A 27,228-nucleotide genomic window follows, 5' to 3' on the forward strand; every position below is an offset into this window, starting at 1 on the left:
GGTATTAGTTAATGTCATTAGACGGGCAACACGCACAGATATTTATAATTAATATTATTTATATTATACACTAACAACTACATAAAGCATTACTTTTGTGCATCATCTGTGTGCCAACGCACAAGTTAACATCCCTATAGAAATAATTACACCTACCTACTACACGATACGTCCACTGACAACTTAGCCTTTGGTTTGCGGTTTAATACTAACTTATAGCGCGACGCGCGACCAAAATAAATTCATAAAAACAATGACTCGAACACGAGGCGCGGCCCCGGGGCCCTTCGTGGCGAGAGATTGACCATCTCGACTAGACCATTGGCACAGCGAAGCGAGCAAGAATATCTGACACCTCCTTCCGGCCCTATAAATAGAGTCGTATTGTCAGATATTTATGCACGCTTGTTGTGTCAGATATTGATGCTGGTGACTGTACTATCTCGATTAGGCTAGTAGTTTACTCATCGTACAAGCACTTTGCTTAAATATTTACTCCAAAACATACGGTTTTTTTAAATAAGTAGTTTCCCAAGGAGTTACTGTTTTACCCGAAATGTTTTAGTACACATTTACACTTACTTTAAATATAGTGAGGCATCTTCAGTCAATTCTCATCGACAAAATGAGTAACGAACGACGACGGGAGGGAACGGTTCCGACCGTACCGTTCATACCGCAACTGTGCGCATTACAATATAGAAAGAACCGCTGTGACAGGCGCATCCAAAATCAAAGCGGAAAGACTTGCGGGATAACCACATTTCGATCCACTCGTTGATAGTTTCAACACAGCCAAAAGTTTGAGGCACGGACATACTACATTTTGAATTTAGATGCAAGCGATTAAGATTTTCGGTGTTTGGTCGGATTCCCCGGTGGTCTAGTTGATAAGACACCTTTGGTGCGTAAAGTCACTGGAGTTCAGGCGATCCGAAAATCTTTATCGTTTTAATAAAACCCTAGATTTCGTTGGGTCAATAATTAGCAAATGGTTAGTAATAATATTGGCTTCACTAGCATAACTAAACATAACGTCGATGTATAAATATTTTGCCGCTATAGCTGTATATATATTTTTCCATTCGACTGTACATATGAAAAAGCCCTACATTACTTACAAATGTGTACATCTTAATCGAGACCGCCAATCACATAAACAATCGCCACGAACCGCCTCGGCGCCACCATCGGCACGTTAGCGTCTGTGGCAGCAGCACAGAAACTAAACGGCTATGAGTATTGTGTGTAAATCACAACTGGGGACTAGACGCAGCAAACACACGAGCACCACGGAGAGGGTACACGGACTATCGAATCGATCGATAGTATCGATCAACGAAAATAAATAACCCGGTCGGGTCGCGCTCGCGCGCCGGCGTTCGGCTCTAACAAACCCGAACCAGGGCGGCAATTACGAAAATCGAAGTTCCTATTCTACCGTCCCTCTCACTTTATAGTAGCGTCAGCGGGACGGTAAGATACGAAGTTCGAATTTTGCACTTCGTAATATAGGGCCGGCGCCGCATCATTATTGCTTTGCAAACGATGTACAAGGTTTTAAAATTAATCCATTCTTCAGTGGATGGCTTGGCTAGTCTGATTACACTCCTGTGAAGATTTTTACCATTTTTTTTATGTAGTCTTTAACGCAGCACTTTAAACATGGACATGGACCAGCGATTTGACCAAATTTGAACATGGACCAATGCATGGAAACATTCTAAGACTGCAATAAAACAATCCTTAAAACTTTTACAAGGACGTTCAGTCCTACCACCTGCTGAAAAAGGATTAATTTTAAATCTACTTTACAAAAAAATCTAAACTAGTGGAAGTGGCATACTTCTGGATGTCTATCGGCACCGAAACCACCAAACCGTGGTCCCTGCCGGTGGTTAGGAACTCCATCTTTATGAACGTTTCCTGCTGTTATTCCTGCACTCCAAAATGGTGGAGTGCATTTTGTGATTTTATTTTTATTATTTTAGTACACATTCGTACAATAACGAACTGAGCGAAGACTCCCCTTACCACTTCTACTGTTTTTTTGTGGTTTAAAACCATAAGACTCTAAGGGGCTGTTTCACCATCCATTGATTAGTGTTATCTGACGGTTAAATGTGATGTCGTCTCTATTTGTTTTGTTCGAGTAGACGGAGACGGCATCAAATTTAACCGTCATTTAACACTAATTGATTAACATTGATTAGTGTTAACTAGCGGTTAGGTGTGATGCCGTCTCTATTTGTTTTGTTCAAATAGACGGAGACGGCATCACATTTAACCGTTGGTTAACGCTAATCAATGGATAGTGAAACAGCCCCTAAGCCTTTTAATTTAAATCAAAGCAAAGCAACAATCATGCAGCGTTATGATATGACAAATGAGTTTCATAACTAAACCCCGTAAGCTCGATCCTTAGCACAACTTTGTCTCAGTAAGCCCTTTTTGTACTCATCAAGGAAGTCACAGGGGTATTTAATGTGATAAGGTTATACTGCCGGTGGAACTTACAGCCTATTTAGCTATAGAAAACCACGCACTGCGACGAACAAAAGACACGAAGAACGACCGAAAACATCAACTTGTCTAGAGTGACAGTACCTTTTGGTTTTTCTGCCAACTTTTCTTTTATACTAAATGCAACCTCTTACGTAGCGCGAATAAGATTAAGATGTGCAAGTTGCAGAAAGTTTTTCCAAAAATTTGACAAAGTTCTCGGAAATGTCAGGATTTTTTTACAAGAAATTTATATTTAAGTCCCCATAAAAAATTGTGAGAAGTTTCCGAAATTTTCCTATATGAAAAATTCCGCAATTTTGTAAAGTTTCCTTTAGCACATCAGTAGTCATCTCATCACATAGGCTTATTGTCTTACGCCCTGGGAATCGCAATCGTTTACACCATTTCTTTCTGTCACACGGTGTAGGATGAGGGTAGAAAGAGATGGTGGATGCAAACGCGACAGCCCGCGCGTTAGACAAAACGGCTATTGGGTATTAGGTCTCGGCGTCTAGTGTTTGTCGCGGCGCGGTCGGTCAGTCGGCGAGTGTTCGGGTTTGTTCGGAGGCGGTCGGCCGGCGCGAGGGAGCGAGCGGCCGGCCTCGCGCTGCCTCGCTCGCACACACAGACAACACGCTACGCGAATGGGGTTTACTGGTGGCGCGCCGTCCACGCCGTAACGACACATCCAATGCATACAACTCCTCAATATTTACAACAATAAATAATTGCTCTAACCTCATTTCGATTTATAATATACTTAACGGATCTCGACGGAGCGAGTTTTTTATCGACTCGTATTTTTTTTATTTTTTTAGTGTATTTTTTGGTTTTTTAACTTATCGGCCGGACGCGGGTCGCGTCGTGGACAGAATCTCATAAGAACCCGACGCGCCGACAGCCGCGCGAGCCTCGGCTAACCTAACCTACGCTAGAAAGAGACAGACGTACATAGAGGGGGGGTTGGGGGGTGGGCTCACGGCGCCGGCGCCGGCTTGTCGGCCGCGGGCGGCGGGAAGTCCGAGTTCACGAACGAAAAGCCACGGAACTCCTCCTGCAAAAACAGAAACGATAACATCATACACAATGTAACATCACAAAACAATAAATGAGCCAATCGCAAGCAAGACTGAAACGTCAAACGAACTTCACGATACTAACGCCATCTAGCGATATTTCACCTGTCGAAGAACCCTCATTGTCTCGATATTTAGTGCAGATAAATGTAGTTTGGACTACAAAGCACAGTCCGGTTAGTTCCGGAATGTTTAAGGACGTTATTGAGTTAAGGAGCGGCCACACCGCTGCTTAAAAAAGGTGACGGTACGGAATCGCAGAGACGCATCGTATGTGCACCGTTGTTATAGCATGCCCTCCACACCGCTTCTCAAAATACGCAGACGGTGCGGAATCGCAGTGACATGCCGTAAAAGTCACGAGTTTTGGTGGAGAGCATGAGGTGGTCCTGACGTTTACGGCACGTCACTGCGATTCCGCACCGTTTGCGTATTTTATTATATTAAACAGCGGTGTGGCCGCTCCTTTAACTAGACTGAAGGCCCCTGCACAAGTTTTCAGCATAACCCAAACTGTAGTCACGCTATCCATTGTGAATGTATAAATATGTGCAAGCACTATGACATCGGGGCTTTCAAGAAAAGGACTTATACTTTCTTTCAAGGTCGGCAACAAACCAATCACCTTGAATTATTGGTAGTTGGTACTTATGTGCGGTGGTGATCATTTCCAATCAGATGATCCATCTATCCCATCCATCCATCCCAGCCTATAAACGTCCCACTGCTGGGCACAGGCCTCCTCTCAGAACAAGAGGGCTTGGGCCATAGTTCCCAAGCGGGCCCAGTACGGATCGGGAACTTCACACGCACCATTGAATTGCTTCGCAGGTTTGTGCAGGTTTCCTCACGATGTTTTCCTTCACCGCAAAGCCGCAAAGCTCGTGGTAAATATCAAATGTAATTCCGCACATGAAGCCCACGAGCCTCTGCTTGAGAGGCGATAGGTCAAACCACAAGGCCACCACGGCTTAGGATGATCCATATTATGCTATAAAAAATATAGTGTGTGCGCGTGCGCATACCTGGTTGATGGTGCGCACGACGTCGGGCGGCACGGGCGTGAGCACGGGCTCCTCCTTCGTGAACTCCGCGTCGAAGTTGACCGCCTCGCGTTTGCTTTTCTGCAATGTCGTCAACATAGCGTTACTGATTTTTGCAGGTGGTAGGACCTTGCGCAAGGTCCGCCCGGATTGCTACCACCATCTTGCTCGCTAATCCTGCCGTGAAGCAGCAGTGCTTGCACTGTTGCGTTTCGCCGTGGAGAGTAAGACGGCCGGTGAAATTACTGGCACTTGAGGTATCCCATCTTAGGCCTCTAAGTTGGCAACGCATCTGCAATACCCCTGGTGTTGCAGATGTTTGTGGGCGGTGGTGATCTCTTACCATCAGGAGACCCACTTGCTCGTTTGCCATCCAGTAGAATAAAAAAAAAACTGATTTGAAAAAGGTTCGTTTTATTTGACAACTTTCTACGACTTTCGGGGGTATGTTTCATCACGAAATTACCCCATAACGGGGGCAAACTCCTTTGGTTAATACTTCCTCTGGTAGGTAAGTATAGTATACGAAAAGCAGTCGGTGCTGCTGCTGCTGTACTGTGCTGCATGCTATGGGGTGGTGGTTGGGGGGAGGGGGGTTGTTGACCGACCTTAGGGCGGAAGGGCGGCCGCAGGCGGCGCTGCTGCAGCGCGTCCCAGTCCACGTCGCGGAAGAACGCGTGCGCGCGGATGCCGGCCGCGCCGCCCGCCACGCCCAGCCGACGGACCGGGTTCTTCGTCATGAAACCTGCGACAACACACCCAACCTAATAATATAAATATCAAAGTGACTGTTTCTTCATCACCATCATCACAGCCTATTCACGTCCCACTGCTCCCACAGGCCTCCTTTCAGAATGAGAGGGCTCGGGCCGTAGAGTTCCCACGCGAGCCCAATGCGGATTGGGAACTTTACACACACCATTGAATTGCTTCGCAGGTTATGTGCAGGTTTCCTCACGATGTTTTCCTTCACTGTAAAGCTGGTGGTCAATTTCAAATTTAATCCCGCACATGAATTTCGAAAACCTCAGAGGTGCGAGTTGGGGTTTGATTGAACCCACGATCCTCTATTTCAGAGGCGATAGGTCAAACCACTAGGCCACCACGGCTTTTGACTGCATTATCTTCTGTTAGACTGTTTCTTACAAGCTTTTATTTAACTTGCCCTGTCAAATTTTGCAAATTTATCTTGACCTATTTTCAGTGCTCGGATTGACTTTGATTTGACATTGATCAACTGCGCCGAGTCACTACCGAAATAGCGAGCGAAGAGCGAAAGAAGACAATACAGACATGCTCGCTTCGGACGTTTGTAACGGAGTGTAATGCAATTATTTAAAAAACACACATACACATCCAATTGGTCATTCGTATATAGAAAGTTTCACTTTTATACACCACTTGTTGCTAAATAATAACAGATGGCGCTATATAGTTAAATAATAATAATAAATTAGTTTTAGGGTCTCTGTTCAGCAATGGAAGTCTTCTGGTTGATGATGAAGAAACTAGTTTTTAATCGTAATTATTAATGAAATATTTAGGCCTAAAGTCAGATTTGTTTTCAGGTGAAATAGTTGAAGTTTATCACCATCTGGCGGTAACATGTGGGGTGTGGGGGTGGCTCACCCTTGAGGATGGAGACGGCGTCCTTGGAGAGCCATACGGGGTAGAGCACGTCGTCGTGCAGGATGGACTCGAACAGGTCGTCCTCGTTGTCGGCCTCGAAGGGCGGCTGCCCCGCCAGCATCTCGTACAGCAGCACGCCCAGCGCCCACCAGTCCACCGACGGACCGTACTCCAGCTCCTGCAGGATCTGGATCAGGGGCAGGGGACCGCTTCGTTACTGTCACTCGTACTGCTACCTGACACTCATTTGCGTGCAGTGGGTCAATTCTAGGAGGCAGCTGGTATTCGCGCCTGCAGCAGCACGCCAGCAGTGGCGTAGCTACCAAGGGGCTAGGCGGGGCAGTGCCCCGGGGCCCTCAAGCTCAGGGGGCCCTCGAAATTCTGCTTTATAGCTGATGATAAAGTTGCTTAGAATTTTAAAAAGTATTTGTATATATAATGATTTTACTTCAAAAAACCTTACCAGTTTTGATAGCAGTGGGCCCATTTTTTTATTTGCCCCAGGGCCCTAGGTTACCTAGCTACGCCACTGCACGCCAGCCTCCGGCAGCAGGGCCAACAACACTAACGCTGCATACCCTCAATGAACAATGCCTCAGAACACAAAAATCAAGAACACACTTGACCGCGGTATCATTTAATTAACTAGGAGATGTTTAGGGCGTCAAGAAGTCCTTATCAATAATGTCATCCACGTACCACTACATTTAAACTCACCTCGGGTGCGATGTAATCCGGCGTGCCGCAGAAAGTCGTGGTGGTGGTGCCATCTGCGAACAACAACCAGTATCAAACCGACGCGCACACACTACGGCCTCTCATCAAGCTGTTGGATTTGTCCTCAGCTCTCATAATCTATAGTCACAGGGCAACTCTGCTTCCGACAGACCGGAATGCGGTCCGTCTTTCACAGCCCCCTCCAGCGCTTTTTTTAATCATCGGACAAACTATGTGATATGACAGTAGACAGTAGCAAACGATGTAAGCTGAGCAGAATCTTTTCGTCCGGAATAAGCAATATCACAAGACAAATCTTTAACCAATACGTGATGCCAATAATGACCAGTAGCGGCTTTAGGGTAGGGCGCTGGAAGTGCTAAAACCGGCAACCAGCACGCGGAGCGTCTTCTCTGTTCATTTCGTGTGCTATCCACAAAAGGGATGTTGACACCATAAATAAATGTTTAAAATGGTCTCGCCGGAAGACCAGCGCTGGCTCCACCAATGGAGTCCGCATTTTATGCTGAGGCGGGACCATTTCGGGCACATAAAAATAAGTATTTCTGAAAACGCTTCACGAAGCCTATTTCTCCAAATGGTTTTCGATTTATTATATGTTGTCAAAAATTGGGACATCCCAATTGTGTTTTGACAGCTCATAAAAAGTACGTCAATTGATTGGTGGTGTCAACATCCCTATTGGATAGCCTAAGAGCAACCTTTTCATCAATAAGACAATTGGAATCAGCAGCGGAGCGTCTTCTTTGTTCATATCGTGTGCTATCCACAGTAGGGATGTTGACACCATAAATAAATGTTTAAAATGGTCTCGCCGGAAGACCAGCGCTGGCTCCACCAAAGGAGTCCGCATTTATGCTGAGGCATTTCGGGCACATAATATAAGTATTTTTTAATTATTTTTATTTATTTTTTGTATTTTGTATTCTCATTTCATTTTATTTTACTTTATTATTAATATGTTTTTGTTCTGTGTCTATTGTTTATGTGTGTGTCCCGAATAAATATTTTCATTTTCATTTTCAAATAACTTGAAGACACGACTCCAGTGAAAAAACGCTTTATTGTAGCCCTGAAAACCAGATTAATTTTTGATTAACTGCAAAATTAGTTTTTTTGTTGCTTTAAAACAAATAAATAGTCAATTGATTGAGTGTGCGAACAAGTGACGTCATAATAAGTTGCTATTTCTATTCACTCTATGGGAGAATTGTTTTGACAGCTCATAAAAAGTACGTCAATTGATTGGTGGTGTCAACATCCCTATTGGATAGCCTAAGAGCAACCTTTTCATCAATAAGACAATTGGAATATTTAATACTAATTTCAGCTTGATACCTGAGGTGTCATACCTCTACATGACGGACAGACAATAACCCTGAAAAGGATCTCAGAACTTGGTCACTTCTGGAAAACACTTTTTATCGGGACCTATATTTCCCGTGTAGTTGTAGACACCATGATGTGTGTGGTGTGTGGTGTGTGGTGTGTGGGTGCACTGACCCAGTATGCCCTCCTTGCACATGCCGAAGTCAGCCAGCTTGCAGTGTCCGTCGGCGTCCAGCAGTATGTTGTCGAGCTTGAGGTCGCGGTAGATGACGCCGTGCAGGTGCAGGAACTGCAGCGCCAGCGTCACCTCCGCCGCGTAGAACCTGACGGAACAACACACCATCAGCCTGCCACCTGCCACCTGCCTGCCACCTGCCTGCCACCTGCCTGCCTGCTCCAAGGACATACTTGTACTGTTTAAGTAAAGTGTCATCATTTGGTACCACCCTGTATACCATGAATAACATCACAGCAGGGAACTTAAACGAACCTTGTTGACTGTATTTTGCATTAGGTGACATTGAGGTCAATCTTCAGTTCAGTCAAACTTAATAACATTATCATTATCAAATAGCGGACACATACGAGTACAGTAAAGTTCATAAACTTGTGAGCAAAATTTTGATCAAAATATACTGTGGCACTAAATTTGGCCCACTCTCCATACAAAATTACCTATAACTGTCTCGGATCAAATAAAAAATAAAGATAGAGCGCGGTCAAACGCCCGGTGAGGCCGGTTTTATAAACATGTGTGCGTAGGCCGGTGTTGCCATAATAATTCTTAGTACCCCGATACTACAAAAATATCGTTACCGTTGAATAACGTTTTAATAGAGTTTTAATTACTTTCACACTTTGATACTGTTACTACAATAAAAACGTTGACACACTTTTACAAGAACCAAATAACTACGTTGTGTGTCACTATCTCACGCTTTAAGCCGTGTTAATAAAGAATAGATTAATAAAAAAAGATATATTACATAGGCGGCTTTTACCCATACCTAATAGGGTAACTACAATATTATAATGGCAACACTAGTGTTGACGTTTTATGTTAAGTAATAACGTTTTGGTGTAGTTTGGTCGCGGATTCGATTTGTAGCATTCGAACATGGCGGATGTAGACGATATCTAATTTTGGTATTTCTGCTTCTTTGGCTAGTTGAAGTATAATTTTGATAGTGTTATGCGACGATGAACCTTAACAGTGAACAGTGATCCACAAATTCTATATTGCTCTTGTGTCTGACATTTTTTAATGCGCAAGTGGTCCCGCGTGGTTTCTGGAATTTAGCTATCAAGTTGCAAAAACTACAATCACCGTACAACATGCATAAGAAGAATATATTTATCTTTAATTTAACTGACATTGGCCCAAGCCTTATGGCCGCCATTAAGAGGAATAAATAAATAGTTTGGTTGCAAGTGTGTGCATGCCACTGTGTTAGCACACGGATTGGGGTATTTTGACCGGCCTCACTTCGTTGTTCGCAGCGCCCTATCTTTAGTTTTTATTTGATCTGAGATAACTGTATACATTTGAGGGCCACATTTTTTGCCGCTGAGTATATCTGAACACGACTCTATTGTTAACGGCGTAGAAGCGTGTTCAGATATTTTTGATCAAATTTTTGCTCACAAGGTTATGAACTCGACTATACAAAAGGGGGCCGGTACTGTCCGTTACGCGTTATTTGTTGATCAATAAAGCTAACCTAAAGCAATCACTACACTTGTTTGGCTCAGGGTTCCCCCACATCTATCGACGAGGAATCGGCAAAAGCCGATAGAAAAGTGCTTTAAATCTACGCAATTAGAGCGAAAAAGACGTCGACGCGTCGTCAGGCGTGGGCCGAGCCGAACCATCCCTTTTTAGCTTTTATTGCGTGGACATAGAGGTTTTTTCTATCAGCTTTTACCGATTCCTCGTCGAGAGATGTGGGGAGACCTTTATCCGGCCTAATATATGTGCGACAAAATCAAATGGCCTTTTCTCCGCATATTCCAACATATAAATAAGTAATAAAACCACCATTAATTTCAGACAGCAGCGCAGCATGGCTATCGGCAACAAAACGCGAGTCACAAATTAAGAACATTTTACATAAACTGTTTTACCGCGCACAATTAATTATCTAACTCGTATTCTTGATTATCTTTTAAACAGTAAGAGTTAAGCCAATAGTGCCTTAGATAAATTAACTTCTCAGTTTCCCAACGCTTTTATATCTAATAATATTAGTGTTTTTGCTCATAAATTGAACGAGAAAATGAAACAAATTAATATTAGACTAAATCATCATCATCATCATCCCAGCCTATATACGTCCCACTGCTGGGCACAAGCCTCCTCTCAGAACAAGAGGGCTTGGGCCATAGTTCCCACGCGGGCCCAGTGCTGATTGGGAACTTCGCACGCACCATTGAATCGCTTCGCAGGTTTCCTCACGATGTTTTCCTTCACCGCAAAGCTCGTGGTAAATTTCAAATGTAATTCCGCACATGAGTTTCGAAAAACTCAGAGGTGCGAGCCGGGGTTCGAACCCACGACCCTCTGCTTGAGAGGCGATAGGTCAAACCACTGGGCCACCACGGCTTCAATATTAGACTAAATATGCTCTGAGAAACTAGACCCTGTTGAATGTTCCGTTAAAGTAAACGAAAATCAAAACTAACACTGCAGTGTCAGTGTTTTTTATTCATTATTTTTTAATAATATGCTCCAACAACTGAGCACGGCAAGTCTTGAGGTTGGACTTACGATGAACCGGTTAAAGACACAGTTAATGACGAATAGCGTCAAACGTAGGGTAGCGGTAGATGGGCAGGTAATACAATATGTCGATGAATACACTTACTTGGGCCAGATAGTCTCTTTCGAAAACAGACAAGGGAAAGAAATTGATAAACGCATTGAAAATGCCTGGAGGACTGGTCCATGAAAGTGCTAATGAAGGGCAAACTTCCTTTAACCCTGAAACGCAAGCTCGTCGATATGTGTATCCTGCCCATCCTAACCTGGTCTTTGACTGAGGCTCAGAAGTCCAGGCTCAAGATTTGCCAGCGAGCTATGGAGCGAGTATTCTAGGTGTTCGGAGATCTGATAAATTCAAAAACACTGATCTGCGCTCCAGAATTCAAATTGTCGATGTGGGAATGAAGACCGCCAAATTAAAATGGGACCGGGCGGGACACGTCTGCCGCATGCATGGGTTCCATGCGACGGGCACCGGAGCAGAGGCAGACCTAGGAGGAGATGGCGGGACGACCTGGACCGATTCCAGTCAGATTGGCAAGAGCTGGCCAAGAGAGTAGAGAAGAGTGGAATAAGAGAGGGGAGGCTTTTGCCCTGCAGTGGACACATTATAAGCTATTTTCTCAAAATGTCCGTAAAATTGACATTATTCTTTACATATCAGAAGGTGAAGTGCATAGTTTATGGTCAGCGAAAAAATAAAGAGTGAAAAAAAAAGTTAAAAGATTGCAGGCGCGCTAGCTCGACAATAATGAATTCGCAAGCTCGTCCGTTTAATACTCATACTCAGCCAGCAATTGCCTACTTCCAGGCACGACAATAATCTACTATTAAAAGTCAATAAGTAATTTTTCTCAAAAATGACCGTAAAAGTTGACATTATTCTTTACATATCAGAAGGTGAAGTGCATAGTTTATGGTCAGCGAAAAATTAAAAAGTTAAAACGATTGCAGGCGCGCTAGCTCGACAATAATGAATTAGCGCGCCTGCAATCAGTCGCATTTTTTTTAAAGTTAAAAAGGCCATGGCAATATTGGCACAAGTCGTATACATACAGCCAAGTCTAATGGCCGGTATCAGATATTTTGTTGGAACAACGGACTTTTTCTATAGGGTCTGAAATAGCTTGTGGTGTTTTCGGTGGAAAAATACACCTGCAGTTTATTTTTAATGAAAAAAGGCGGGAAAGCATAAGAAAATTATTGGAAAAATTAAATTTTTACAATATATTTGAGAAAAAGTTTATTCTATTTCAGAATTATTCACCATTTTTGAGAAAAGCTTTATATTAGTCTCGGCTGGAATAGCAATTGCTGGCTTCGTATTAGTTAAACGGACTCGCAAGCTCGTCCGTTTAATACTCATACTCAGCCAGCAATTGCCTACTTCCAGGCCACGACAATAATCTACTATTTCCTGTCGTCTGACCTGGCGCGCGGCTCGTCGAACTTCCTGGCGCGCTGTATCTGGAACATGAGGTCGCCGCCGTCGACGTACTCCATGACGAAGAAGAGGCGGTCCCTCGTCTGGAAGGCGCAGTGCAGCGCCGTCAGGAACGGGTGCCGCGCCGCCAGCGCCAGCACGCGCCGCTCCGTCAGGGTGCACTCCACGTCGTCGTCCTGGATTATGGCGTCCTTCTTTAGCACCTTCACTGCGTACACCTGCCGACAACAACAACGCTCTCTGAACAAACATCGTCCCGCCCTATGCAGGGTCTATGGCTGCGTTACCACCAAAGATGTGCGAGGATGAGTTGCGAGTCCTATGTTTTTCATTAACCAATAGAAACGTTTCATTTACCTATCCTCGCACAGCACATCTCTGGTATGGTGGAAACGGCTGAACGGAGCGAGGCCAAGTAAATCTCTCCTTCAGAAAAGTAACTTTTCCTCCCTGACGAGAGGGAGCAAAGTGCAACTTTTCTGTTAAAGGCTTTTCTGAGTGTTTTATTGCAAATGCCAATTTTTGAAGTTGCTAATTGTAAAGCCCCGCCATTTTCTTTGCTGGTTGTTCTTTAATAATAATTAGAATTTTTTTTTCAAGTATCTTAAAGCTCGGTGTGAAAAGTTGTATGAGCCACTCAGGAGCAAAATTATTTTCATCTTGGGCGTTAACACTTGAATCCCTCATTACGCTCAGGATTCTACTTTAGAATCCTTCGCTGCATTCTGGATTCAATGTACGCCCTCGCCGTAAATACACCATTTTGCTCCCTTGTGACACAAAATAACTACAAATAATTAGGGGCTGTTTCACCAACTATTGATTAATGTTAACTGATGGTTAAATGTGGTGCCGTCTCTATTTGTTTTGTTCGAATAAACGGAGACGGCATCACATGTAACCGTCGGTTAACGCTAATCAATGGATGGTGTTAGTGTTGTATGTAGTGGTTAGCTCTTACCTCGTCGGTGCCCTTTTTCTCCGCGAGCATGACCTTCCCGAAGGAGCCTTTCCCCAGCACCTTGATGAACGTGAAGTCCTCCAGCGAGACCTTATCCTTGGCGCCGCCCGCGCCGCCGTCGCCGCCTGACAACACCTCTACGTTAAATCGTCTATTGATTACAAGCTTTAGGGGCTGTTTCACCATCCATTGATTAGTGTTAACTGGCGGTTAGGTGTGATGCCGTCTCTATTTGTTTTGTTCGAATAAATAGAGACGGCATCACACCTAACCGTCAGTTAACACTAATCAATGGATGGTGAAACAGCCCCTTAATAAAATAAATATTAATGGAACGAGTCATATTAGGAACAAGGATGGAAAACAATGAAATGCAACAATATATCAAAATAAATAAATTAAGTAGGCTAGAAGAAATCAAATTAATTATACCGACTAACTTCTCAAAACAAAATACGGGCCACATTGATGCACATAACTAAACATAGCTATTCGCTCACACTATATTGGAATTTTATCAGTTAAATCATAACGGTCCCTATTCTCTTTGGAGCAGTACCTATACATACTTTTCGAGGGTTTCTTTTGTTTACTGATTAGGGATAATTTACGAACGTTCAATACCATCCAATTTATTCCAGGGCTATCCAAACAATGCGCCGCGTGCAGCACGCGACACATTAAAGCGGCTGATCGGCTCGACATACTTATTAGGTCCCCAACCGACCGAAAAAGCCACATAAGCAATGAGGGCTATCGCGTATGAATTCGCCACTAGAGGCGCTAGTGTAGCGTGAGGTCTCCGAAATGTCAAATCTCATAGTTTTTGGGTGAGCTACGCGGGTTTATTTATAATTAGAATAATTTTGTGAATATTTTGCAATATCTGATATTAATTATGGCAAATATGCGTTCCGGGGCAATGAATGTCTGTGTTTTGATACAGTTTTGTCTTTCGGAAACCTTTGTCCTCCCTTTTTTCCGAACAAAACGGGGACTATGCAACACTGTGGCATGCTCGATATTTTTATGGTACGGTTTTAAGGTGTATTAAATATGATTTTAATCTAAACTTTGTTTTCACACCAGTAAAAACAAACTTTGAAAGCCATACTTAAAAACCTCACGCAACAGTGCGCCATCTAGTGAGACAAAAAACGATAGCCCTCATTGTTTTGCATCCCCAACAAATTAAAGTTTAGTTAATTATTAATTTTAGTTAATTTTACACGATTATATTTGTCGTGAGTTATCACTCTTTCCAATCCTTCTGCCCTTCAGTTGCGCGATAAGCGTAATTAACCAAGGTAAATGCCTTGACTGTTACCAAACAACATTTGGATTGTTCAAGCAAGCATAATAATAATATACCAACGCGTGAATCTTCGGCGTCTCAACCGCCCGTCATTGTTTTCACCAAAAATATTGATTTTTACGGTTATTTCCATATATATATTATAGATTATGGCTCGGACACACTTCATGCGAAAATATTTACTTATATACTTTGTGGTTATGTCTGTAAACCTTTTAAGTATCCAGCATATATGCAGTTTGCGGTTATGCATTACATTCTTGTACTAATTGAACACTTACGTTTATATGCAAAGTGAAAATTAGTACAATAAAATCATTTTCATGCAAGTCTTAACATGAATCTACCGTGAGACTCTCATACTTAACGAAATAAACGGTAAATTTTCTTTTTGTCTAGTCTTTATGTCGAGCTAGACTCGATTTAAGACTTAACTTATCTGGGGTTTATTTGATTAATATGTCATGCAAATTGCTTCAAATTACCTATACTTGATTTTATGTCCAGCTAGAGAACAACGACAGAGCGGCCGTAACGCCCCAACCCCAACACCAAAAGCACAAACAAAATGGAAACCTTCGTAGCACGTGAATATGTCGCGCAGGTCGTCCCAGTGAGAGCTCCACGCCGGGTTCAGCGGTACTATACCTACGCGCGGCGACAAAACAAACGCATTCAACACAAAAACAAACAAAGAGGATTGTGAATTAAAACAGAAAACTAGACTTTTCATACAAACGGCGGCGACGGTCCCCAGTCCCGAAATGTTAATTGATTTTGACCAATCTTTGATATGTTGTCAATCAAAACCAAAACTCCGTATGTCGTTTTGCTTTTTTAAATATTGATTAACTTGAATTCGTTTTGCATGTAAACAATAAAACATAGACAAAGTTAGGTTTCTTTAAAACATTAAGAACGTTTATACCTGCTGAGCTGGCAACGATGCATTTTTTTTAGTTTTTCGCGATTATTCCATAAAAATAAAAATTGAATGATAACTAAAAATGTTTTCTGATAGAACACTTCTTGATGTATAAGTTAATGTGTCTACTCCAATAATTTATTAATCGGGATAGACTTTTATATTCCTTTAAACGAATTAATGTTTATGACCGGTTTTTAAAGAAAATAAAAGTCTATAACGAATATATTGGAGTAGACACATTAACTTATATATTAAGAAATGTTCTATCAGACAACATTATTAATTTTCATTAAATTTTTATGGAATAATCGAGAAAAACTATCAAAAATGCAACGTTGCCAGCTCAGCAGGTATAAACGCTCTTAACAAAAAAAAAATGAAACGTACAAACCCAGCTTTAGTGTTCACTGACAAAATATCAAAAATCTGTCAAAATCGACCAACTTCTAGGGGGTCAGAAACCATTGTCGCTGTTTGTATGAGAAGCTGTTACTACGCAATCCCCTTAAAACAAACAATGCAGAAACGAAACAGAAATAAAAATGTGCAAAGCGTAACCATAGCGTAATAATTTCTCATAGTGGGCGCATTTATTTGGCGCTAGCGGAGAGTCGGCCGGATTGAAATCTACGAATTACCATTATTTATTGTTAATTTACACCAAAACGCGTCACTGCATGTCTCATTAAAAAAATACGCCAACAATTACTCATGAGTTATTCCCTGAATGAAACATGCCGCGTCGCGTCGCGTCTCAGTCTAAAATATACTTAGCGGCACAAAATTTGGCCCACTCTACATACAAATTACCTATTTCTGCATACATTTGAGGGCCAGATTTTGTGCCGCTCAGTATAGCTCCGCAATGTAATTGCCCCGTCTTTACGGAAAAGGTACCTCACTAGCTGTTATTATTACGCTATGGCTTAACCCTCTATCAGGCAAGGGTGTACAATAAAATCACGCCTAATCACAATTACGCAAACTTGCTCGTACACATCTGTCCTTTGGTTAGTATCATTTCATCTAAAAAAGCAGCAGGTCTAAGTAGCAAGTGGTCCTAACCTGTTTTTGTCAAAAACTAGAAAAAACATAGGCAGGTTAGGTCAGAGTTGCGTCAAGGCGCGAAGCGCCTCGGCCACGCGGAATAGGAGCTCCGCTAAGCGGAGCTCCGTCGACTTTAAGTCAAAGAATTTTAGATCACTTGATATGATACTTAGACAAGTTGCCACTTAGACCAATTGCAACAGCTTTTTAGACGAAATGATACTAACCTGTCCTTTTAGCTCGCAATAAAGTGCACGTAAGGTTAGGTAACGTTAGTTTATATATTGTTATTAGCCTGATAAAGAGTAATAAAGAAAACAAAACAAAAAAGGGCGTCAAACACAAAATGTAACATGCCATTTTGTAATTTTTCCTCATCCTAACCATGGTGTGAACTTGAACACTCTTTTCTTTTTTTCAACCCTTCTCTTACATAATTCATAGCAAATGTAGACACATTGTTGTGACATTCTAAGGCTACTTGACTGCGGCACTTGCGAGGACATATTGTTAGATTAAATTGTTTCACCATAATTGATTAGGTAACCAATTGTAAAGTCGGCAGCAGAATTAAATGAACGAATAGAGACGGCAAACATAATCTACACACGACTTTGCCAAGGTAATAAGAGTGTTTAGATCAATTTGAGCACAAATTGCTCATGTACCTAGTACTGCTGTTGAATGTACAGTCGAGTGCGAAAGTATGGAGTTATCTAAATCTTCAAAAATATGTACAAGACTCATAATCCGACGTAATAAGACTGTGGTAACATATTTTTGAGTGGTTCGAATGGATAAATACTTTTTCACTTGACTATGAGTATTTCTCAAAAGTGTCCCGTTATGAAATTGACAAGAAATCAGTTTTGTCAAGAAATTATTAACACTAAGGACGAGGTCATAAAACACAAACTACATAAAACATTCAAAATTCCTTGGCGTCAGGAAAACATGAGGAAAAAATCATAATTTTGTAACTACATCGAAACTTTCTATTGGATCCAACAACAAAGATTATTATTTATACACAATATTACTTATTTTTTAAGTTGGAATAGCGTCAGGTTTTTTTTATAAATATAAGTAGACAACTGAAAAATGGTCAACTTTTTGAGAAATAGTTCTATACAAGAATCATAATGAGTAATATTGTAGTAGGTATAAATGATTATAGTACGTCAGTAATGTTGTTGCATGTCTGACCTTTGTCGTCGTGTTTGTCCAGCGGCTCCTTGTCGGGGTCGCCGGCCGCGTCGCCCGCGCCCTCCAGCACCACCGGGTTGTACTGCACACACACACACACAAAGTCAAAGTCAAAGTCAAAATATCTTTATTCAATTTAGGCTATAACAAGCACTAATGAATGTCAAAAAAAATCTACCACCGGTTCGGAAAAACCTCTGCTGAGAAGAATCCGGCATGAAACTCAGCGTATATATTTTTTTTAAAACAGATTTACAATATTATTAAATGATATGTATACATCACAAGTATTATGTATATACACACACACACACACACACACACCCTCATCAGTGAACATACGCTCCACGTAAAGGACTCTACCCACCGTGTCATACCATGAGGGCAATAGCAACGAATAAGTTAAGAGTACAAAGTAGATAATATAACAGAGACACCACCTAGTACAAGCAAATGGTATCACTGGCTATTCGACTGGCTATTTTTCTTTCCTTCGATTTTCCAGTCAAAGTCAGCTGTTCAAACTTGTGGCGGCCATTTTGTGACTTAGCAGGGAGATAAAGGAGGGTCTACGGTCCTCTAACTTTAGCAGAGCCTTGATCGACTGATTAGCGCTAACAGACGTTTATTAATCACGTTTTTTAGCATCGGGCCTTCAAGGAGCCTTCAAGGAGGCTCTAACTTTTTATGAATAAGGCTGTTAGTGTCTCACTAGATGGCAATACGTATCGTGTTATTTGTGTTCTCACTGGTGTCATCTATTGGAAAATCGAAGGAAAGAAAAATAGCCAGTTGAATAGCCAGTATTAGGGTGATACCATTTGCTTGTATGTTTGTCATTCCGTTATTGATACGTTCCTAGTACGGTCATGGTATGATACGGCGTAGTGAGTAAAGACCTTTACAAGTAACACAGTAACCGCCAACCGGAAGGGCCTCCGCTAACTGGCACCGGTGCACGGGTTACCTTGGCGTGCGGCGTGCTGTTTCAATGGGTCTCAAATAATAGTATATCTTTTATCGAGGGACTAAAATAAGCCACTATATACCCGAGGTGGTTAACCACCCGAGCTTTAGCGAGGGTGTCTATTTATCCGAGGGTTTATACCTATTGACTTTTAGTCTCGAGGTGCAAACTCTAATTTTTCACTTCGATTGCGAGAAAAAAAATAGTCATTTCTGTGAAAGAATTAATGCGTTTCTTATTCCTCCAGTCCATAAAACTTTCATAGGTTTTTAAATAAATGTTTCTTGATTTCGGCGGCAAAAGATTATCAGTTATCAGCATGCGGCGACACTCGGCGAGCGACAGCTGCCACCGCCTTAATATGGCCGCCGCAGTAGACCGACAGACTAATGTAAAGACGAAGTAGTTTGGAACAAATTCGGAGACCGCATTAGGTGAACGGCGCAGTGTCATTACCGCTGAAGTCAAACTTTGACTCGCGCTTGATGTGACTTTATACTAAGAAAAGTAACTGTTACCAGCTCAAGCTGTTCCGTTAATCAAAACAAAATTGTTTTTCCCGTCAAGCCGCTCGACCGTCTCGAAACCATAGAAATCAGAAATCAGAATCGTTTATTTGCTAGAATACAGATATACATGCATATTAGATATGTCTTGACTAGATAATGGTAGGAATGACTATGTTTATTAGCGAATAAACGTTTCTATTATTATTATTATTATTTGAGGGCGTACCCAGCTTCTGGCCCGGGGAAGCAAGTCAATTATTTTTCATTTTTATGTGCAATAAAGAGTTTACTTACATACATACTTCTTCGTACGGCGTTCAACCTCCAGTTTTGTATATAAGCTCCTTGATCGTGACACACTCGATTTTTTTTTTATAGTCGGCAGTGGCAAGTGGCCAGTCGAAAAGGTACCGTTGGAAGTTGGATATAAGGAAATACAATTTATTATTTTTCAAATTTTTTTGTAGTATTTTACTTTCCTCGCAGTCGAAATGAAAAGTAGTGTCTAACTCGGGTGAAATTACCCATCTACCCTCGAACTATTGGCGCTGTCACTTCGTTCGAGTGCCAGAAATATCTCGGGTGAAATGGGTCACTTTCCACCCTTGGTTATCAATCTACTACTACATCGGATCTCCCGTACTTGTTTTGTCATACACACTTGCGTCTAGCGAGGATGTTTCAAAAGTTAACGCATAATACATATTGTAAATAATACAATTTCTAGCGCCCCTCTGGGTACACCCACGCTAGTATATTCCAATTTGGGCTATAATCATGTCAGCCTAGCCTAGCAGGTAAGTGCGTGCGTACCTTGGAGGTCCGGGGGCGCGGGTTCTTGTCGGGCGAGATGCCCATCTCGCTGAGGATCTCCGCCATCATCTTGGTGTTGATGCCGCAGTTGTTGGCCACGTTCTTCTGGCAGCGCTTGTGGACGTTCATCGAACACACTGCGCACACAAACACACAAACACACATTGCCATTACGATGCAGTCACTTAACCAATAATAGCCTAACCAACAAAATATTGGAAAACCCTCGACTTTGTCACTTCAAAGTTCAATATCTCAAAAACGGCTGAACCGATTTTGATAAAACATGCCTAAAAACCATCGCCAGAAAACCTGATTTCAAATAAAAAAACCGTATTCAAATCGGTCAACCGGTTTAAGAGCTACGGTGTCACAGACAGACAGACACACAGACACGCAGACACACATAGCGGTCAAACTTATAACACTCCTCTTTTTGCGTCGAGGGTTAAAAAAATTAATGAGATTATTTTTTTTATTCGACTGGATGGCAAACGAGCAAGTGGGTCTCCTGATGGTAAGAGATCACCACCGCCCACAAACATCTGCAACACCAGGGGTATTGCAGATGCGTTGCCAACCTAGAGGCCTAAGATGGGATGCCTCAAGTTCCAGTAATTTCGCCGGCTGTCTTACTCCACGCCAAAATACAACAGTGCGCACTGTTGCTACACGGCAGGATTAGCAAGCAAGATGGTGGTAGCAATCCGGGCGGACCTTGCGAATAATAAGCTGGAAACTCGTATACAGCTTTCTTTTGGTGTCCTTGTTTTCTCAAAAGTCTCATAAAATCGTGCGATAGCGACAAGCCGTGACGTGCAATAGCTGTAACTAGGCATGAGCCACTGTGTACACTGTACACTGTACAGCATGTCAAAGTCAAAGCTTTATTCAATTTAGGCTATAACAAGCACTTATGAATGTCAAAAAAAAAACTACCACCGGTTCGGAAAACCTCTGTTGAGAAGAATCCGTGCAAGAAACTCAACGTATCAAATGTATTGTATAGCTGCGGCTAGAGGGGCGTTACCTTCGCACTGCAGGCCCTGCTTGATCAGTCCGTAGAGCAGCGAGCCGCAGTGGTCGCAGAACGTGAACCGCTTGTACGAGTGCACCACGAACCGATGCGGCACGTTCACGTTGAACCGCTGCCCGCCCGACACGCTCACGCCGCCGCCGCCGTGTTGCTGCACACACGACACAACACTACACTACACCACACTACACTACACTCACTCTATCATATCCGCTTTTCAATTTTAGACTGGGTTTCCACCAAAAATATGCGAGGATGCCCTCGCACAGCACATCTCTAGTGGAAACAGGTGAGCGGAGCGAGGCGAGGTAAATGAAACGTTTCTATTGGTTAACGCAGGGTTTCTCAGTGAGGTACGCGAACCCCTAGGGATTCGCTATTCGACAGTAGGCGGTACGCGACAAGGTTTACGTGATGGTGGCTGCAAAACTGGCAAGATGATTAAGATTTTTGGAAGTTTTGGAGTCTTTTTGTATTTTTTACTCCAAATTTGTTACTTATTTGTTTGTTATTTGTTGTTCAGTTTGTATTTTCGTTGGCAAGACGATTCTTACCTATATTTGTTACCTTTTATTGAAATAAATAATATACATTAATATTAATAACTTAGTTTCTCCATTAGCCAGTTTTATTACTTTCTTTGGGGGGTCGCTGTCGTCTAGAAACTTTAACGGGGGTACATGGAGCCATAAGTTTGAGAAACCCTGGGTTAACGAATAACGAAAAAAACAATCCGCGCAACACATCCTCGCACATTATCGGTGGAAATGCAGCTTAACTCTCCGTGCATTATATGTAATGCACCGTCAAACTAGCTCTGTCACGTCTACGTTACGTCAGAAACGGATGATTCTGTACATTTGTGCATTACCTGTAATGGACGGACGTATTGACCCATGACGGTGGCAAAAGCGAGAGACAGTCAAAGTGTTAAGACTTAAGGACCTCGTGCACGGCTTGGCTTGGCACAGCGTGCTTGTTTCATGTCATCTAAAGGTGCGGCCACACCGCTGCTTAAAAAACGGTGACGGTACAGAATCGCAGAGACGCATCGTATGCGCACCGTTTTTCTTTTGCATATTTTCCACACCGCTGCTCAAAATACGCAAACGGTGCGGAATCGCAGTGACGGGCCGTAAACGTCAAGACTTTTGTTTGGTAAAGTCCTGACGTTTACGGCACGTCACTGCGATTCTATATTTTAAGCAGCGGTGTGGAGAGCATGCGATAAAAACGGTGCGCCGTCCGTGCCGTCACCGATTTTTAAGCAGCGGCTAATAGAGCAGCGCTGCGTGAGGCGGGCGGGGCTCAGCCCTATTACAATAGCACGCTGCGCCCGCGAGTTGACGGAGGCCCCAGGTGTGGAGCCCTCTCCAAGAGGTGACACGAGACCACACGAGCGCGATTATCGCCTCGCAATTTCTCGCCTCGCCGTAGTCGCGGTACAATCCATTATGCTTGTGTTCAATCTGAACATAGTTATTTAACTAAAAGCTACTTAATACCTACTTTTTATTACTAGGGGCTGATTCACCATCACCACCCCTTGATTAATTTTCGAATATCGAAATTCGAACAAAACAAACAGAGACTGAGAATGTGATGCCACATTTATCCGTCAGAAATTGAATCAATGGATGATGAAACAGGAGGTTAGGCATAAATCAGATTGTCAACTTCGGTCAATGTTAGTGGTAAGGTAAGGACTCACCTCTTCCTTCATGCCGGGGCATTTAGTGACAACGGAGGAGTGGCAGCGCTTGTGCACCACACAAGTGCACACTGTTAACAAGGTTTGTCATTAATATCATTATTTACAAACTCGTACTATTTTACAAGGATATTAGGAGCTTAGACAATGAAACTAACCTTGACACTGATATCCCTGCTTTCCCAGACCCCTGTGAATAAAAAAACAATTATGAAAAACATATTTTTGCACATATTTTTTTTTGTTTTTTTTTTTGATTAAGGAATATTTTTGCATGCTATGCGACAGCTAAATGTGTGATTGTTATAATTTTGTGTTAAGATCCATTGTTAACCACATTTAATGAAAATAAAACAAACTTACTTAATTACTTACTTACTTACTTTTTGTTTTTTTTTTATTCTTTCGGATGGCAAACGAGCAAGTGGGTCTCCTGATGGTAAGAGATCACCACCGCCCATAAGCGTTGCCAACCTAGAGGCCTAAGATGGGATACCTCAAGTGCCAGTAATTTCACCGGCTGTCTTACTCTCCACGCCGAAACACAACAGTGCAAGCAAGCACTGCTGCTTCACGGCAGGCTTAGCGAGCAAGATGGTGGTAGCAATCCGGGCGGACCTTGCACAAGGTCCTACCACCAGCAATTTATTTCTTCTTTCTTTCAATGTATTTTTTAGTGCCATAGAATGTTTTCAAATCATATCATTTATTTTGCTAAAACACACAAAGTTAGTACAATGAGGGCTATCGTTTTTTGTCTCACTAGATGGCGCACTGTTGCGTGAGGTTTTTAAGTATGGCTTTCAAAGTCTGTTATTACGGGCGTGGAAACAAAGTTTAGATTAAAATCATATTTAATACACCTTAAAACCGTACCATAAAAATATCGAGCATGCCACAGTGTTGCATAGTCCCCGTTTTGTTCGGAAAAAAGGGAGGACAAAGGTTTCCGAAAGACAAAACTGTCTCAAAACACAGACATTCATTGCCCCGGAACGCATATTTGCCATAATTAATTTCAGATATTGCAAAATATTCACAAAATTATTCTAATTCTAAATAAACCCGCGTAGCTCACCCAAAAATTATGAGATTTGACATTTCGGAGACCTCACGCTACACTAGCGCCTCTAGCGGCGAATTCATTCGCGATAGCCCTCATTGACATGTCAGTTAGTAGTAGTAGTTTTGATAGTAGTCAATCCCACTTATTAACGCATTCACTGCCACCTGGCTTCCACTGGTGCTATCGACGCACATGTGCGTTCAAAATGTATGAATAATGACAGCGGCACTGGGCGAAGTTCCAAGCAGTGAATACGTTAAATGATGAGAAAGCAGTATCGGCCCAATGGCATTGGCGTGCATTGGGTCAATTCCAGGGCAGGCAGCGCTAGTTTGCGCCCCCCCCCCCACCTACCTGGTCCTGCCCCCCAGTGGATGCACACCATTGGCACGTGTGGGCTGCGGGCAGTTACCAGATGAACTCGCGGCAGTGGCTGCAGAAGGTGGGCTGTCGCAGGAAGGTGGCCATGAACTTGTGTCCGTTGACCTGGTGCACGCGGCGGCGCATGGCCCCGCGGCGGCGCGCGAAGCCCGCGCCCTCCTTGAACTCGCGCCCGCGCGCCGCGCCGCCCCCCGCGCGCGCCCCGCCTCGCCGCCCGCCCCGCCGCCTGACACACACACACACACACACATGCCTCACTGCTCCATTGTACATCATACACACATACAGCCACCGACAAAACTATCTGACACAACAGTGTGCATAATAGTACATTGTCTTAAGTGCGGTAAATAAGGAATTAGGAACGAGACTATTAGAAGCCCGAAGGCGAAGACGGGGGCTTTAATGAGTTGATGTTCGTAATTCTAGTACCGCCCGTGCGACATACAATGTTTTCATCACATTTGCTAGTAAAATTGTATTTGTAATAGAAAAACTAATATTTTTTTCAAAAATTGCCGAAACCGCTGACTGCGCTCCGGGCAGCGCCGGCCAGCGCGCCAGCACGAGCAGCACGCCATGCAGTAACAGACTCATTTACCGACCTTGGGCTTCATGACAAGAAAATTAGTACGGGCAATGACTCATTTACCGACCACGGGTTTCACGACAAGCACATTAACGTCGAGGGTTTATTTGGGGGGTTGCAACCAAGGTAGCCTGCATGTTACGACACTGTTTACGAGCAAGTGTGATGAAAACTAATATCTGAGGGCCTCCACTAACTCATGCGGCCGCGTCGTGCTCGTCACAGCTCATTACGGTCACCCGCACCCGACCGGCACCGCCTCGCCTCGCCTCGCGGTTAACGCTCACTACATTAATTCCATAGCGTTACCGGATCGCTTCACTCACGAGGTAGCCACGCGCGGACAGCGAGTGGACCACTCTGTGACAGCCCGCTGCTCGCCGCCATAGTGACTACTAGGAAATTCGTCGAACACGCGAGGTCCACTCGTCAACGCGGCGTCCACCCGTGGACCACCTGTCGACGAGTGGACGCCGAAAGTCGAGGCGGTGCTGGTCAGGTGCCGGGTGACTCTAATGCACTGTGGCCTTAATAGAGCAGCGCTGCGGTTGGAGTACAGGCTCTATTGAAACCTTGTGCACGCCGCGCCAAGCCAAACCGTGCAACCGCGCGAGGCCCTGATACGGCTCTAATTCTAGGGCCGATATTTTTGCGCGCTCCGCTGTGGCAGATATTAATGCAGGTAACTGTACAGGCGATGGCGCATGTGATTAGCGATTGATGGTAGACTATCGTGGCTATACTGTATGTCCGTGGATGGCCGGTCGAGTGCGGTCGAGGAAACTGTATCGCGTACCAGAATGGAACCTATTCGCGATCGATCTCATGACATTCTCTTGGGTAGATGCGGCAGCGGCCTCAACCGTTGCGAGACCCTAGGCGGTTGATCTTTGCAAAGGGGGTACGCAACATAGTATGTGTATCGAAAGTAGGTGTGTTTGATGTTGACGAGAAATGCATAAGGTACGAATTGGTGTACAGTCACGAGCGTTAATTTAGGACCCACTTAAGGTCGAATATCCGTCATTTTGTATGACAAATCCAAGGATTTTTTGACGAAAAGGGTGCCAAATTAACGCTCGTGCCTCCCAAATTAACTTAGGTTGAGAAACCCTGGGTCATTGCCTCCCTCTCACCCCCTAAAGCTACCACTGGGTAGAAGTATATATAACCTAGCAGAAGGTTCCACCCTGGCACTCCATTCAGTTTCTCCAACTGAACTTTGTGTCTTCAAAGACATCTGTATGTATTCCCCTAACGTGTTGAAACAGTTGGCCAGAAGCGCTGGCCCAATGTGTAGTCTAGTGTAGTCTTATCCCTGCGGAAAAACTAGAACGTTGTATTTATTTTACGAAACTGCTCTCTAAACTCATTCGCAAATAAATAGCTCTCTAAGAACAGCTATGTTGGAAGCGTAAGAGCTGCATCAGACTAAGCCAATGTTGATGAAAACATCGCAAATGCTTGTATCAATATATTAATTATCAAATATTCAAGCAAAACAAACGTTTAGAGAACAATAAAATAAAATGACACGAGACGCAAACGAGACCCAGGTAGCCGACGGCATGAAATAGCAAGCGCTGCAAATCTAAAAATCATACCCATAGCACAAATTTTCATCTATGATAAAATTAAGTTTTCGTTATAAAGTAAAAGCTGATTCATTCAACACTTAGCACGTTCTACAGTTATAAATGTAATAGTAAGTAAATTAGTTCACATTACAAATCATTTCTTTAAACCAAGAGAGACAAATGAAATTGAATCATTCACTGAATCAGGTGAGTAAATAATAATATTTGAGGTCAGAATCCCTTGCCCTTTAGTGATGTCTTAACATGCCCTACTACCTGCCTATTTACTATAAGTTCTCGTTACTTGTACACAAATCCAAGTTCGTATTAAATATACTGACCCGGATAACTCACGTCTTAAATCGAGTTTAGCTCGACATGTTTCGGGCTAATCCGTAGCCCTTCGCCTAAACTTCGTGTCGAGCTAAACTCGATTTAAGACGTGAGTTATCCGGGTCATTGTATATTATATTAATATGACTGAGTCTCACGGTAGTTTCATGTTCAAAATCCAAGTTCGATTTCGGCTAAAAAAACTAATTCTCGTCAGATACAGCAAAACTTGTGCAAAGAAAACTAACCGTGGATTGATTGATC

The 27,228-nt window shown here is 43.0% G+C and overlaps 1 protein-coding gene across 2 annotated transcripts; it reads right to left on the bottom strand.

The window, feature by feature from the left end:
- Window positions 1-503: 503 nt before the first annotated feature.
- Window positions 504-24,654, bottom strand: LOC141432423 (protein kinase C-like). 2 transcript variants are annotated; one of them, XM_074093976.1, is made up of 15 exons: window positions 24,497-24,654; window positions 23,177-23,208; window positions 23,019-23,089; window positions 21,302-21,458; window positions 20,272-20,408; window positions 17,983-18,064; window positions 15,378-15,449; window positions 13,487-13,611; window positions 12,511-12,743; window positions 8,495-8,643; window positions 6,971-7,023; window positions 6,254-6,440; window positions 5,233-5,369; window positions 4,607-4,705; window positions 504-3,559 (listed from the first exon to the last, which is right to left on the bottom strand). In XM_074093976.1, the coding sequence occupies exons 1-15, from the start codon at window positions 24,589-24,591 to the stop codon at window positions 3,482-3,484; spliced, it is 1,707 nt and encodes a 568-aa protein (XP_073950077.1). In that variant the 5' UTR covers window positions 24,592-24,654; the 3' UTR covers window positions 504-3,481. The 2 variants fall into 2 exon arrangements, with proteins under 2 accessions (XP_073950077.1, XP_073950078.1); XM_074093977.1 differs by lacking the exon at window positions 15,378-15,449.
- Between the last annotated feature and the right edge of the window lie 2,574 nt (window positions 24,655-27,228).

This window comes from Choristoneura fumiferana, chromosome 11, assembly GCF_025370935.1.
Source record: "Choristoneura fumiferana chromosome 11, NRCan_CFum_1, whole genome shotgun sequence".
Classification (NCBI taxonomy): Eukaryota; Metazoa; Arthropoda; class Insecta; order Lepidoptera; family Tortricidae; genus Choristoneura; species Choristoneura fumiferana.